Below are 15,552 nucleotides of genomic sequence, written 5' to 3'. Positions count from 1 at the left end.
CCATAAAGTTGGATATGTTTGTATTTTAATTTTGAGTAATGATATTCCATTTCCTCTATAATCTGTTATCAGAGCATGAATCACTCCTTTGTTGGAAGCTCTCCACAGAATTTCTTGGGAGAGAAATTGAACTGAAAATGAATTTCCTATTTGAGAGAATTCTTAGAATTTAAATAACCTATTGGTTGAACTGAAACCACAAAATTAGCATTTTACTAATCACTTGGTTTAAATAGCTGTGGAGCAAAGACATCTGCCATCACCTTGATCATCAACCCAGGTTGCTTCTTCTTCCCAGGCTTGAGTTCAAGGTATTGTGTTTACATATCACAAACTTATTATGATTTCACACTGTCTAATCTTTCTTTCTTTCATTTTCATTAAGATGCATTTGTAACTTTTCTATGTGTTTGCAAATATTGATACCTTCTTATGATTTAATGGTAGGTTAGAATGCATTTGCAAATTTTGACACCATTGATCTCAGAGATTTTGGTGAAAACTTACTATAGCTTTATAAAGATCAAATCATTTTTTTAAGACTTGGTAACTAAAATCTTATATATTGAAAAAGTAGGTACATAATTTTAAGACACTTTTGATGACGCAGTTTCAATTATTTTGTCCAATTCCGTGGAAAGTTGCTATGCAAAATAATTTCTGATCTTTTTAATTACTATAACATTTCTGGTAGAATGTTTCACGACCATTTTTATTTCATGTCACGTAACTAATAAAACTAATTATATAAAGAGTACATCAATGTTAGACACAAAAAAATACTACTTTTGTAAAGATGTTTAAATTTGGCTATTTGGAAGGATACAAATGGGTAAAGATAGTAAACTCATTTTGGGCTTGTAAATATGCCTTCTTTACTAATGTGTTTAGATTCAACAGTTTGTTTTTAGGTTCAACTGAAGCAGTATATATAAAAATGTCAGTATTAGTTTGTTGACTAAGGCATAACATGTATAACATGATTTTTAAAAATAATTTCCCCAGAAACCATTTTTCTACTACATATAAATGTCAGTAGTTACAGATTCTTGCAGTTTGATGATACTCTGGAAATCAAACATAACAAGACATCTGAATCTTATGAATCTGTCCAATCATCTTCATACAGTCACGTCATGGATAGATCAGTGTAGTCAAACATGAAGTGATAGCTAGACTTTTTTTAATAACTGATGGAGATTAATAATTTCTACAAATGCACTGATATCATTTTTCACAAAGATTCCAAAAGAACAGAATGCTCTAAAATAGACTTAAAGGAGAGATTTTCAAAAAAAATCAGATAAAATAAATTAGTTTATTACTCAATTAGCAAATCTGATGATCTAAGAGGAAAAGTTTGGGTTTTTTAAAAATTGTATGTAAATATTGATAATCCTTTATTCCTCAGACAAAACCATATACCATACCCAAAAATCAATTTTTTTCTTTTAGAATGTTAGTGGATGAAAATATTGGTCAGAAATTGATATTTCTTAAAATAAGCACTGAGCAAGATAACTAGAATCATAAACTAAATTTATGTTAAATAGCAAAATTAAAGATGTTAATTAAAATACCACTCCTCAAATGGACCTATTTTGTCATAAATTTTCCTTTTTTGGAAAATCAAGGATTTCTTTTTCATGAAACAAATTTTATGATAAGACCTAACTCGTTTTTACTTTGTTCTCTTACCTAGGCCTTGACCACCATGAAGCTCCTCATCCTTACCTGCCTTGTGGCTATTGCTCTTGCCAGACCTGTGAGTACAGTAGAGAATTTAGAAAGTTGAAGATTCTTGTCAGAAAGGATCTTATATCTTATCAAACATGAAATATGGAGAATAATAATCTTAAAGCATGGGATGATCTCTAATTAGTAAAGTCTTGATATTAAAACTATGGTAATATTTCACAAGTCTTAAGTCCAAATCCAATGTCTGACTTGAAGTATAAGCACTACTCAATAAAAAAAAATTTAATAAAAAGTAAAAAAAAGAACAAAAAAATTAGTTATTGTACAACATAATAAATAGCATCAAAGAATGTAATTAGGCTCTTTCCCTTGGTCCATTATAGAATTAGCGTATTTGTAGACATATAATAGGTGCTGTATTTCCTTATCAAATATAACATAAAGTCACATATTCCAGTGTATTTTACTTTTGGAAATGAAGTCAACCTTCATTTGAGATAGCTGTGGCAACAAATATTTGCCCAAGGTATAGAAAACAAGGCTGATTCTTCTGATTCAGAAATCAAGTTACTGTGGTCACTGTAGACCATGAAACTAGATCATGTAAATTATTTTTCTTCTCAAAAATAAAAAGAAATGGTATTCTGTTAGTTACGTGAAGCAAATGTTATTCTGTTTTCTTGTGATGTGTAGCTAATGAAGGAGGGAGGAATAAACAAGGATGACCTGGAGGGAAACTCACCAAGTAATGATTTGAGATATTTGGACATCACAACCATCAAATAAATACGGAAGCAAAAGTTTCTGAAGTGCTGGCACATTATTCTATTGATGAGACTCTTATTCTCTAAATCCTTATAAGGAAAATGAGTAATCACCAGTAACTCAACTTCTTAACCAAGAGAATTTTGTTTATGCTACACTCTAAGCACCAACAGAAAGAAATCTCTGACTTTGAGTTACAAAAAAAGATCCAAGTCCCCAGGAATGTGTCGTGGGAGTAGTTCTTATCTTGTCCTTACAAATGAAATGAATGCAAGTTCCTCAGAAAACAGATTCTACATCTCTATTCCCAAGAAAACATCAGAAATGTTTATGCTATCATTTAATCAAACTTAGCCTTGTCTCCAGAGTCAAGGTTCAGATTGAGAAAATCTTTTGTATAATTAAATTGATGATAAAAATAAAATCCAGACAAACAACATTTAATTAGGAAAGCATACATTTTGCTCCACAAATTTGTAATGCTTTAAAATCACCTTTAGAACGATCATGTAATAGTAGTTTAGAAAACTAAATAACTTATTTATCATTCTGGATTAATTTAAACTAAGAATTTTTTTTTAGTCTTTTTACATACTTTTCCCAATTTTCTGTCATATTCCGAAGAGAGAACATAATTAACCTATTTTGTTTTGATATTTGTTAATTAAATAGTTATAGTTACTTTTTTCCCCCATTTTGCTACCAGGGAAACGTGGTTTCAGATAAATTTAGCTATTAAAATAAAAGCCTTGCTTAAGTAGTAATGTTTAAATTCATAGTACATATTTATTGTGAAATTATTATTATTGTATTTTGATTACTTTTTCTTTTGTTTTGTTTACAATTCACTATTGTTTTTCACAGAAACATCCTCATAGACAGCTAGAACTCGTTCGAGTGAGTATTCTATTCTGTATTCCAAGAACTCCCTCTAATTATATAATGTAAGTGATGATGTCTTGATAACACACAGACTCTACACCTGTTCTCTTCTCTATAAAACAGTTTCACATTCACTGTGATATAATAAACTCAGTTCAAGTGCTGAGAAATTTTTATTTGTTTTCACAAACTTTCTTAGAGAGGTGGGCACATGAACTTACATAAATATTTATGGTTAATAAAAATCTTAATATTCAAGAGAAATAATTAAACAGAATATGTTAACATGATCTATTTTAATGTATTCCTGCTTCTTTCTCTTCTACTTGAACTCCAACATGTGATTTATAATTTGGTCTCATTTACACACTGGATCTTCAATTAGATACCTGTACCTCACGTTTTTGCAAGAGTCATTACACCTCCACTCTGCCCACTAATTGAACTAATAATACCTTTTAATTTATTTTTTTATTCTTTGCAGAATGAACCAGACAGCAGAGAGGTAAGGCTCTTTCTCTACCCCCGGCTCCCAGCCTTTTCTGTTAGCTATGATGAATGATGAATGTCTTCCCTGCTCCACTTTTTATTTGCCTTCAAATGTATCCAAGTACTCAGCTACTTGGATTACTCTCTCAAATCTCTGTTTTGACTAAATCCTTACTGAATTCTTCCTTTGACATTTTGTTAAGCACAGACTTAGTCTCTAAGCCTAGTAAAAAGAAACAACCAAATAGGGTGTCTCCTTTAGTTTTAAAAATTAGATTATAAAATTAAAACTAATTATCTTTTCTTCTACCTAAGAAATACGCTGGCTTACCTAATTAAAATTGAGAACTTGTGTTCAAATGGACAAACATGCTCCTTTTTTGGTATGTTTTTCATTTTGTTTTTAATCATTCACACTTTAATTCTATAGGAGCTTCTCAAAGAAAGACAGGCTCTCAGGTTTGCTCTCGTAAGTGTTATCCATTTATTTTTCTTAAAAGACAAACACATTTTTCTGGGAAATGTATTTTAATTTTAGTTTATAAATGTTTTTTTCCACTTAGCTTGACCAAATATTCCCTTCATTCAGTCACCCAGGCACCCACAAAGGATATTAAAGCCAGATATTCAAATATTAAAAAGCTACATTAAATTTTAATTTGTGCCTATGCATTTGCCTCTTTGTAAAACACTTATGCTTTCCTTTGCATAACCTAGGTAGAATATACAATTTCCATACGTATTATGGATGGAACATTTTGTCTCTAAACAATACTCCTTTATGTATTGTATTTTCTATAATTTAGTGACTTAATTGTCAAATAAAACACAAATAGAAATTTGACTTCATGACCACTATTTAAAAAGTTGATAGGCAACCCAACTTTGCCTGAATGGTTTTTAACATGACTTTTCTTCTTCCTCTCTTCCTCCATCCCTCCTTCCCTCCCTCCCTTCCTTCCTTCTTTTCTTTTGTAGCTTACACCAAGAGAATTAAGACAGGTAAGGAGATCTCCACAAGATACACCATAAAGTTAACAAACGGATGCAAGTGTTGTGCTGTCCACTTCTTTATTGCCTCTTATGGAAATAGACACTAGGTTTATTGAACCAGACAGGTAACATCAAGAGAATTCAGAACTATGACTGAAATAAGATAAAAGATAACAATAAAATATAGTGGGACAACTTTTTATTTTTTATTTTTTAATTTTTATTTATTTATTTTGAGAGGAGAGAGAGAGAGAGAGAGAGAGAGAGAGAGAGAGAGAGAGAAAGCGCACCCATGAGTGCAAGTAGGGGCAAGGGGGAGAGAGAGAGGGAGAGAAAAAATCCCAAGCAGACCCCACACTGTCAGCACAGAGCCAGAGGCAGGGCTTGATCTCACCAAATGCGAGATCATGACCTTAGCTGAAATCAAGAGGTGACTCATTTTTTATTATTTTAAGTGCATATTGCCATACAGCTTAAGCAAAGAAAGCTTAGCAAAAATAAACTGATGTTAAAAATGACATATCAAGAAATATTAGTGCATTCATGAGAAACATATTTATTTTTTTAATTTGCAGCAGCACAATGCAGGGTACACTTTCTTACAGATGTTCACTCACTTACATCCCTATTCACTAATGTTGTTTCTCTTTTCTTTTCTATCCCTAAGGAACACCTCAGTGAACTGAGCAGGGTAAGGAACACCAATGGTATTTAAATTATTTTAAAAGTTTGTCCTTTCAAAAATATATTTTACATGCTACCCTTTATTGATTTCAGCAAAGAGAACTTCTGAGAGAAACACAGAATGATGAACCCAAGGTACCAAAATTTTTCTTTAAATAGTGTGCCAAAAAAAAAAAATGTATTCTTGCAGTGGGAAAATTATTTAAGTTTAGAAAAAAGAAGTTTTTCTATGGCATTTATAGTTTCTTAGAACTTTTCAGACATTCAAAATGTGACTTCTGCTGAGAATTCTAAAGAATACTGATTTTATTGATGTTACTTTAAACCTATGGGGAGATGAAACATTAGTATGAATGAATGTATGGATGAAGGAAGGAAGGAAGGAATGTGTGCTTGCATGGATGTGATTGTGGACTGGCCAATTGTTTGTACTTATCACCAAAGCTGAAGAAATGCTTCATTCAGGGTACTATATATAGCAATATATCTGCTCCAAGGATTTTTTACATAGTCACAGTTGATGATTTGCTTTATTTAAACATGATTTTTAAAATATGAGTTGTCTACTAGATTTTTAATAGATTTGGTATAAAGAGACCACACAGGTGCTCAAAATTTATGAGATAAATATATCTAACTATCCTTCATACCTGAATGATTATCTTTTCTTGGCAGAATACTAAGAATAAATCAACTGACGTATGATCTTTTGTTTTAAAGCTGTTAAACCTAATATAAGGAAAAAGAAGAAGTAAAAACATTCCTTTTTACATACCCACACAAAGTAAATAATTCTAATTCACAACAAAGACAGATATTTCTAATTCAAGAAAAAAAAAGATATATCACACATTGGCCAGAATTAGCTGGATAATTACACCAGCACTCATATTTTCAGCTTAAATTTTATTGATAATGTCACTATATTGCTATGGAATATAGAGGGAGAAAATTCATTTTGCTTAAGTATGTATATGTCATTGAGCCAATGGTTTGTGCACTTTTATTTACCACATGATCTTTAATCTGGTGCTGCTCTTTACCTTGAAAAAGCCAAATTAAAGAAAAAAGAACGTATACTGGTTAAAGTACAATGTAGAATTATTTACATTGGTTTATCACAACATATAAGAATCCAAAATAATTTTTATTAAACTCTGAAATGCAGATTAGGGAGGTAAATCCTTTGGTTAGCTCAGGCCAGGGTAGGCAGGCCTTTTTATTTTCCTTATAACTTGGCTATTGCCTCAATTTTCTATTTTCTTTGCTGTCTATTTTTATTCAGCAATTGTTATTTTACATTTGAAACATAAAATTAATTCTTTTTTCTTTTCCTAAGGGACATGTTATGGAAGACCCTGAGGTAAGACATTCTACACTTTTATATCACACGTAGTACACACTATATGCTTTGTTTCATGCAAAACATCTTCTCAAAGTGAGCAAGATTAAACTTCTCAAGTCCAAGAGTGTACAATGTCGTGCCAGATAAAATTAAAATCGGAAGAGGGAATATGTCATTTGTATGATGATCAGTGAAAACATTGCTTATTTATTAAAATAAAGAGTAAAAAGCAAAATGTGCATGACTGTTAACAAATGGAACATGAGGCTCCAACAAAAGTCTTACCTCTGCTATCTTGGGGTATGAGCTTTCTCAATGTTGAGGGCAGTCCTTGGGCAGGAAGAATTAATTGCAGCAATCACCGGGGATCACCGGGGATTGGCTCTGCTATCCAATCTAAAAATGTGGGAAAAACATGTAAGTCCCTAATATATAGTTAATCAACTCTCTGAAGAGATGAATAGTCTTTTGAATATTAGAATCAGTCTTTTAAAATTTGCACTTCAATACAAAAGTTATATCCATATATAAATATAAACATACATGCCTTAAAAGGAAACTACATATTTCAAAGGGTAGATGTTTTAAAAGCTAATATAATTTTAGGTCCATGCTGAAATTGGTTGTTGCATTTTTTTTTATTTAAAAAAATTTTTTTAACATTTGTTCATATATGAGAGACAGAGAGCACAAGCAGGGTAGGGGCAGAGAGAGAGAGGGAGACACAGAATTGAAGCAGGCTCCAGGCTCCGAGCTATCAGCACAGAACCCATCATGGGGCATGAACTCACAAGCTGTGAGGGCATGAACTCACAAGCTGTGAGATCATGACCTGAGCCGAAGTCAGACACCCAACCGACTGAGCCACCCATGCGCCCCAATTGGTCGTTGTATTTTAGTGTTTCCAGTTTATTCACTTCAAAAAGGTGCACAAGAATAAATGCTTAACTCTGGGTAGGTCAGCTGAATGGGGCTTTTTCTTCAAGTTTCATATTTATCACACACAAAAAATATCCATATACATTTTGCATTCTACTCAATCATATACCTGTGTTTGTTTTACTAAAAAATGTTTTTTTAAGTTATTTGGTAAGTTATTATCCTCTTCTCTCCATATATTTTAAATAAAATTGACACTTCAGAAAATACATTATATTGGCCCTGAAGCTTTTCATATCACTCATTTCAAATCTGAAACCGGGAGTTAGCAACCCAAGAGGAAAGTGTAGACCTAGTTTCCTTACAACTCTAAAAATACCAGGGTCAATGACACTGGTTTCCTTTCTCTTAGCAAAGGGAAACTAGCAGCAGTTCATCAAGCGAGGTAAGTGATTTTGATGTTAATTCAATATCCCAATTAGTTAGAAAACATTTATGAAAGCTTGTTGAACCATGAAGGTTACATATTTCATAAGGTCTCATTGTACAAGGTGCCATATATGTAACTCTATTTCAATTTTAAGATGTGAATATCACCCCAACAGATGTAAGAAAACAACTCTTTGTCAGAGACAAAATGACAAGATTGTTGTTGGCAAACAATGGTATCTGGCTATCTGTGGTGCCCAAACATTTTTTTCCCTAGTTATTTTGCCCTTCCCAGATTTCATATTTATTTAAATCTACCCATATTAGTTGAACTCAATCTTGTCATTAAAAATTACAATGGTGGCTATGTTTCTAAATCAATTATGTTAACATGTCATATTCTGTGTAGAAATCAACCCATTCGGGGTTAATTAATTACACATTCTTTGCCCCTTGTTAACCTAAAGAAAGAAAAAATAGCAGGCATAGAAGGTGATGAGGTCTTTCTCTTAACTTTGGGAGACCTTCATCCAAACTACAAAATAAGACCAACCCAAGTTTCTGTGAATTCACTAAAGGTGAATATTTTATATCCACCTTCAACATTCTGAATAATCTCCCTGCTGAAAGCAGTGAGAAGAAAGGGAATCTTGAATACAGTATATACCTCAAATTATTCACCTTGTCTCAGTTATGCAAAAATTTGTTTTTAAAATCAGTTAACCACAGTTATTTAGTAATAGTGTTTGGTTAATTAGCATTCTTACCTTAAATGTAAATTAATGTCATAAAATTAAAAGTGTGCTTGTTTCTATTTTTTTGAAGGAAGTTGTTCCCAATAACACTCAGGTAAGAGTTATTCGTCAAATTTAAAATATAGTAATATTACCCAAGATATGCTACAATATGCATATACATATATGTGTATGTATACACACACATACACACACACACACACATATATATGTTTGTTAATGTTTTTGTTTTTTAGCAGAAGCACATTTCAAAGGAAGATATACTCTCTCAACGCTATCTGGTAAAATTTCATTATGAGCTTATCAAAGGCAAATGTACCAAGAAATGAGTAAGAATGTTATATTGATAAATTGTTCTCTTTCTCATTATCTGCTAAAATGTAATCCATAGTAAGTAGTCTGATGGATTGTAGATAATGACTGCTTCTTCTCCGAAAATAAAATTAATGAGTTTTTTAATTCCAGGTTTTTAATACATGCTTTAAGTTGAATATTTGTACTATATAATCTGCTTTGGATCTGAATAGCCTAGTATTTAAATGACAGTCCATAGATTTGGCCAGACTTGAGTTTGCCCCTAAGCTTTGCCTTTTACCAGCATGTGATGTTAGTTTATTTATCTGCTATAAGTCTATAATCTAATTTCTAAAATGACAATGATAATAAATATTAAATGATATAAAAGCAGCTAATATAATCCATAGTTCAAAGTAAATGATCACTAAATGTGGCTAATGTCAGAAGCATCATCATTTTTTCCCCCACTTCATCTAATATTTTGATTTCATTTGACCAAGTTTAAAAGCTTTGGTCAGAAAGCAGAAATCATTTTTAATTTTCTTAGTATTTTGACACAAGATATTATATAAGTAAAATTGCCTGAATACTCATATCTGATTGTATTTTAATTTATTTTAACTTAAAAATAAGTTAAGAGGCACTTGGGTGTCTCAGTCAGTTAAGTACCTGACTTTTGATATCAGCTCAGGTCATGATCCCAGGTCATGGGATCTCAAAAATAATAATTAATTAATTAATTAAATTAAAAATTAAAAAAATAAAAATAAGTTAAGAAAGCAGTTTTCTAATATTTTAAAAAGAAATAATTCAATTAGTCCAAATTATCTGTTGTAGAAATAACACTAAAGTAAAATTAATAGTTCCTCATTCTTTACTTCTAGAAAAAGCATTTTAGGATTCTAGCTTCATTACTTAAGAATGATGGGGTTGGACTGAATGGTATCCAAGCAACTGAGAATATTTTTTCCTTTGAATAGGAACAGCTTCATAGACTGAGAAAATACAACCAACTGCAACTGGTAATAGTTTATTTATTATAATACAAAATTGTATTCTGCAGAATTAAAATACATTAAATTTTATGTTGGGTGCACTTCTAAAGATGTATTCATTTTTTTCTCAGGAAACTATTCTAGCCTGGTAGTTAACAATAATTGAAAAATTATTCATATGACTGCCTGTATATTTACTGTCAAAGCCATTTCTTTCCATTTATGCCTATACTAATGCTGTCTATTTTATCCATAATTACTAACCAAGGAGAAATTTACTTTGAGTAAATTCTACATCAAATCCTCTTATAGTCTCTGATGATACATTATATTTAGGACTTTATCATGTATTTATTTTCCCAAATTCAGTGCTGTATGGAGATTCCAGAAACATTCCTATTCCTGCTCATGAAAGCACAGATATGCCAAATAAACTTTCCATTTAAGGAAACAGTATAGACTCTGTAGGAGGAATCAGGAGTCCTAAACATTCAAATTGTTTTTGTCAATCTCTCTAAGAATTGTCAAGTTGTACTTACTGTCCCTGGACCTGTTTCCTTATGTGTGAAATGGAAACATTCTTCCTGGTGTTATTTTGAATATTGGGTTATCAATCTCCTACTCAGCGAGCCCTAAATCTGGCTTGTAGCAAGTCCAATTTCCTGCCCTGACCCTTCAGACTCTATAAAATTTGCTTTGTTCATGAGACTTCTAACAACATTATGAAGGTCTCTTATCAAGATGTACATTTGAACCATAATGCCATAAATTGCTTTTATGCTAAAGCATATCAATAGATCAAAAATATACCCATCAGCACAACCTTCTTAATACTATTTAGTTTTGATCCTTTTGATTTTTATAAAGTCATTAGCTTGGGAGGAAAAAAAAAACAAAAACCTTTACTTTTAGTTGCAACAAATCAACTTAAGACTTTAGGGAAAAGGCCCTGTCGTAATTTAGTAAAATTATATTTTTTGTTTTCTTCTGTTATCGGTGTAGGAAGAGGATAGTCAATAATGAATTTAATTTGGGCCCAATTGTTACTCTTATTTGGTGTCTAAGTTGCTTATGTTTAAAATAAAGTCCAAATAAATTTAAATATATCACTAACCACCCCCACCCCCGGAATTCACCATTACTGATCTGAGAAATTACAGGAATAATATGTTTTATTATTTTAGGTATATGACTAAGCTGTTACCTCCACAAATATTATTACTATATTGGTCTTGCTCATAATGTTCATTGCATTTCATAATGTTCATTGTGTCCTCAGTGGCTAGCATAGTTATCCCTGAATGAGTGAAAGTACCTAATAAATGTTTGTTATTCATAAATTAATAAAGTCAATATACTAAAACAAAATATTTTCTCTTTCCTAGGAAGCTCTCCGTGACCAGGTAAGATTATTTATTAAATCAAGAATATTTTAATTTTTTTTAAAGTTTACTTATTTTGAGAGAGACAATACACTTGCTTGTTTGCATGTGCAAGCTGGGAAGGGGCAAAGAGAGAGGGAAGAGAGAATCTCAAGCAGGCTTTGAGCTCTGTGCTGAGCCCTACACAGGGCTCAATCTCATGACTGTGAGATCATGACTTGAGCCAAAATCGAGTTGGATGCTTAACTGACTGAGCCACCCATGCACCATTTGAATATTATTTTTCTAAAGTTACAAATTAAAAAGTGTTTTTATACTTTTTCATAATTCTGGCATATAATGCAGTTTATCCTAAATTTCATGGATGATGATATATTCTCGGTACATTGAAAAATGAACGTGTTGTACCGGAAGATGTCTAAGTAATTTAGAATGTACTATATTTCCTTTTATACAGCAACAACTGCGCAGAGTGACTGAAAACAACCACATCCAATTGGTAATATTTTGATTAATAAATTACAGAGTAATGATATATTGTGAAGTTTAAATATGTGTGCTTTTAAATAGCCTCACGCTTTGAAGGGGTTGTTTTCTTCTTCAGAAGTTATTTCTCACTCCCAACTTCTGGGACAATTTATATTAATTGACAGGGGAGATTAGCACTACTTGTCACTAGTCTTTGGAAAAGGAGCTGCTTTCTGCTTTTTGTCTCAGCTGATGTGGGCATTGTATTTATAATCACAAGCACTATGAAGTGTTAATCTCCATGGTTACATTAATTTCTCTTTTAACATATTTCTTAATTTTATATCTTTATGCCCATAGTCCGATTCTAAGATTCAATTTATATTTAGGAATCTCAAACTCTCAAACTAGTTGACACACTTTTCTTTTGAATAAACCATCTGGAGAGATACTGAATGTCTCTGTAAAAATACTCTCTGATCCTGTTTTCTCATCTGTGAAATGAAGTTGTTAGTAATACATAGCAAATACCAACCTTTCCCCTGCCCTAAATTCCATTGTTCCACAGTTTTCCTAGGGATTCTGATTTCATTTTTAAGGCAATAACCAGATACTATGAACTATGTGCTGCCATAACAATTCTGATTCTTGTGAACAATAAGGTCAGTTCCATATCAGTCACGAAGCCCCCCAGTCACTACTTGCCATTTAGTGATTCTTAATAAAGATCGTTGAGGATGTTCCATATGTCTTAGAAGAAATTGCCTCTAGGAAATACAATGGACAAAATTAGTGTCAGTTCCCAACTATCTTACATGAAAAGTATTTCAAATAGGTTGCTTCTTCCACCTTTGAAGTTTTATTCAGAATATGTAATTCATATTCTCTTTTTCTTTCAAAGATCTCACCGAGTAATTATCTCTTGTGTTGCTAACAGCCATGTCTGAAATGATTGGAATGATTCATTTTCAGAGATTCAAAACAGCAATTGTTCATACATTGTTGCTTCTCAATGGTCTTTCCTTCTAGCCTTTCCAACAATTCTACCAACTTGATGCTTTTCCCTATGCTGTGTGGTATTACCCTCCACAAGTCATGCAGTATATTGCTTACACACCATTCTATGACGTCACTAAACTTACAGCCCCTGAGAACACTGAAAACGTTGGTGTTGTGCCAGAGTGGTAGGTAAGTTCATTTACCGAAATATTGATGTTCTACTAAAGGAAATAAAAGAAATTCACTTACAGAACCTACCATAGAAACAGATTTAGAATATTCATGGCAAATCAGTGTTTAGTGACTCATGTGAGAGTTTTCTGAAATGGAAAATTGACAATACTTTCTGGTATCTATGGCTAACAGTCCAACAGTCAGGAACATTTGGAGCAGCGTTATCTATTCTATAAGTGAAACTCATTCTTGATAAGGGTAGAAAAAAACTTTTCTCCAAATTAAAACTATAAAGCGTTCTGATATAGAACTCAGTTTTTTTTTCTTTTTGCACTTTTACTAATCTTCAAATGCCTTCCTTTGGGTTATACCCATGATACACATAACAATAGAGCACAGATTTTGGTATCCAGTAGTTCTAAATTCAAATTCTGACTTTTGATTACTTGAAATAAGTATAACAATGCTTATTTTAATAACTCTGAATGTGATTAAATATAATCATCTTTGCAAAGTATAGTGCTGGGAAAATAGACACAGCAAATAAGTAGTGGTCATTTTGGGGGCGGGGCTAAGAAAATTTTATTGCTGACTACCTTGATCACATAATTTTAACAATTTTTATTCTTCCAGAAAAATTAAAAATTCTCAGAAACTCCACAATTATGGTGCTTGGTAAGTTTGCAAATTACCTGTCTAATCATTAATCCTATTTTCATTTGAAGACAAGGTAAAAAGATATGATTGTAGGCTGTAAGTTTTTTTATTTTCTGCTGAAGTCTAGTTCCTTCAGAACACATTAGCACTTAAAGAATTCAATTGGCTTAGTAATGTGCAAATTTTTGTTTCCTGCTCATACTGTATTTAAACAGTAACTTAAAAAGTCACCTAACTTTAATATAATTTATAATATTGGAAATCCTATACAAGTATAGGAGTTTGTATGTTACTAACGTTCTATGAAGATGTGACACTGAGACTCAGGTGAACCCAACAGTTGTATCCTGTTCCTTGTGCTCACTACAGAAGAAATCCTTAGCAAGTCACCTAGTGAAACCAAATGATTGCTTGTCAATAGGCAAACAGACTGAAAAGTCAACAGATTTGTTTTAATTACCTTCTCCCACCTGATTGGAGCTTTTAAATGTGTGTGTGTATGTGTGTGTGTGCACTTCCCTTCACAATGGTGGCAACTTTCTTTCCAAAAGATCAAACTAAAGAAAATGATAAAACTCTGACCCACGTCAGAGTTTTCTTCCAGTTGCCTTGCCATATCTTTTATATTACTTCAAAAGAAAATACTATCTAGTAATAAATTATTTTCAAAACTTAAAAATCAGGAAAAATGGATATATATGTCAGCCACAGGAAAGCACAAATAACATTGTAAGCTTTATCTTAAAATGGAAAAAATGGAAATTAAAATGTGCATACCATAAAAGTGTGTCTTTAACTCAAAATATGTAGTATGGCTAACCACATATTTCCTTTTCTCTTTACAGATGTGACTGAAAATTCCATTCTCTTAATTTCGCCTCTATCGTGTAGAACCATCCTAGCCAAAGGATTCGACTGTTATTTTAGAATAGGACAATCCCAAATTGAAGGCAGTCTTTTCTTCTTGAGTTCTCTACTGTGCATTAGATAGAATATCATCATTTTCCTTAAGCTAAATTTTCCTAACAGTTTATTGTCTAAATTTCAGTTACATCATGCTGGTGTGAAGGCCACTGAATCAGAGGGTATTGAAGTCTTTACTAAGTTTCTGTGATGGAAATTTTGTTTAAAAAGTCTTTGAATTGCTTCTTCTGTAAGTGTCATCATATCATGTAATTGTGTGCAGTGACTGAGATTTTTCTTTTTCTTTTCAATAAATTATACTTTTAAGGCACAGTCCATACTTTCTGTCATTATTCCATTCAGCAACATTTACATAATCCTTTTCAGAGTGTGTATATAATATTTTGTTTTCACTAAATTTTTCTATGATACTTTCAATCACATTTTAATGAAAAAGGTTAAAATGTCACTTCTGATTCTGGCAAATTATAAACGAGGTCCAAAATCTTTCACTTGAAGTCAGTTGTTTATAGAATATTTCCCATGAGGTGTGGCTGCAGAGAGGAACAGCAGTGTGGCATTTGTGTGTCAACTGGGTACTTGAACAACCTGGTGATGCAATTAATTTATGCCACCAGGACCTGTTTGTGCTCAACCCACTTGATTATAGCTGAGTTTATATGTAGGTAGATTAGACCATTTAAGAGGTCACCTTAGTACACACGGTCACCTAGTAGCCATGGTGGCCTGTTCAATAT

General features: G+C 32.1%; 1 protein-coding gene across 1 annotated transcript; it reads left to right on the top strand.

Moving 5' to 3' along the window:
* The first annotated feature begins 240 nt into the window (after positions 1 to 240).
* CSN1S1 (casein alpha s1) lies at positions 241 to 15,127 on the top strand. Its single transcript, XM_045450474.1, has 18 exons — positions 241 to 311; positions 1,703 to 1,765; positions 3,328 to 3,360; positions 3,830 to 3,850; positions 4,265 to 4,303; positions 4,813 to 4,836; positions 5,495 to 5,518; positions 5,605 to 5,646; positions 6,851 to 6,874; positions 8,148 to 8,180; positions 8,990 to 9,013; positions 9,156 to 9,200; positions 10,197 to 10,238; positions 11,597 to 11,614; positions 12,051 to 12,092; positions 13,091 to 13,249; positions 13,868 to 13,909; positions 14,737 to 15,127. The coding sequence occupies exons 2-16, from the start codon at positions 1,715 to 1,717 to the stop codon at positions 13,247 to 13,249; spliced, it is 621 nt and encodes a 206-aa protein (XP_045306430.1). The 5' UTR covers positions 241 to 311; positions 1,703 to 1,714; the 3' UTR covers positions 13,868 to 13,909; positions 14,737 to 15,127.
* Positions 15,128 to 15,552: the final 425 nt, after the last annotated feature.

The sequence above is a fragment of the Leopardus geoffroyi genome, chromosome B1, assembly GCF_018350155.1.
Source record: "Leopardus geoffroyi isolate Oge1 chromosome B1, O.geoffroyi_Oge1_pat1.0, whole genome shotgun sequence".
Taxonomy (NCBI): Eukaryota; Metazoa; Chordata; class Mammalia; order Carnivora; family Felidae; genus Leopardus; species Leopardus geoffroyi.
This window is presented reverse-complemented; position numbering and strand designations above follow the sequence as displayed.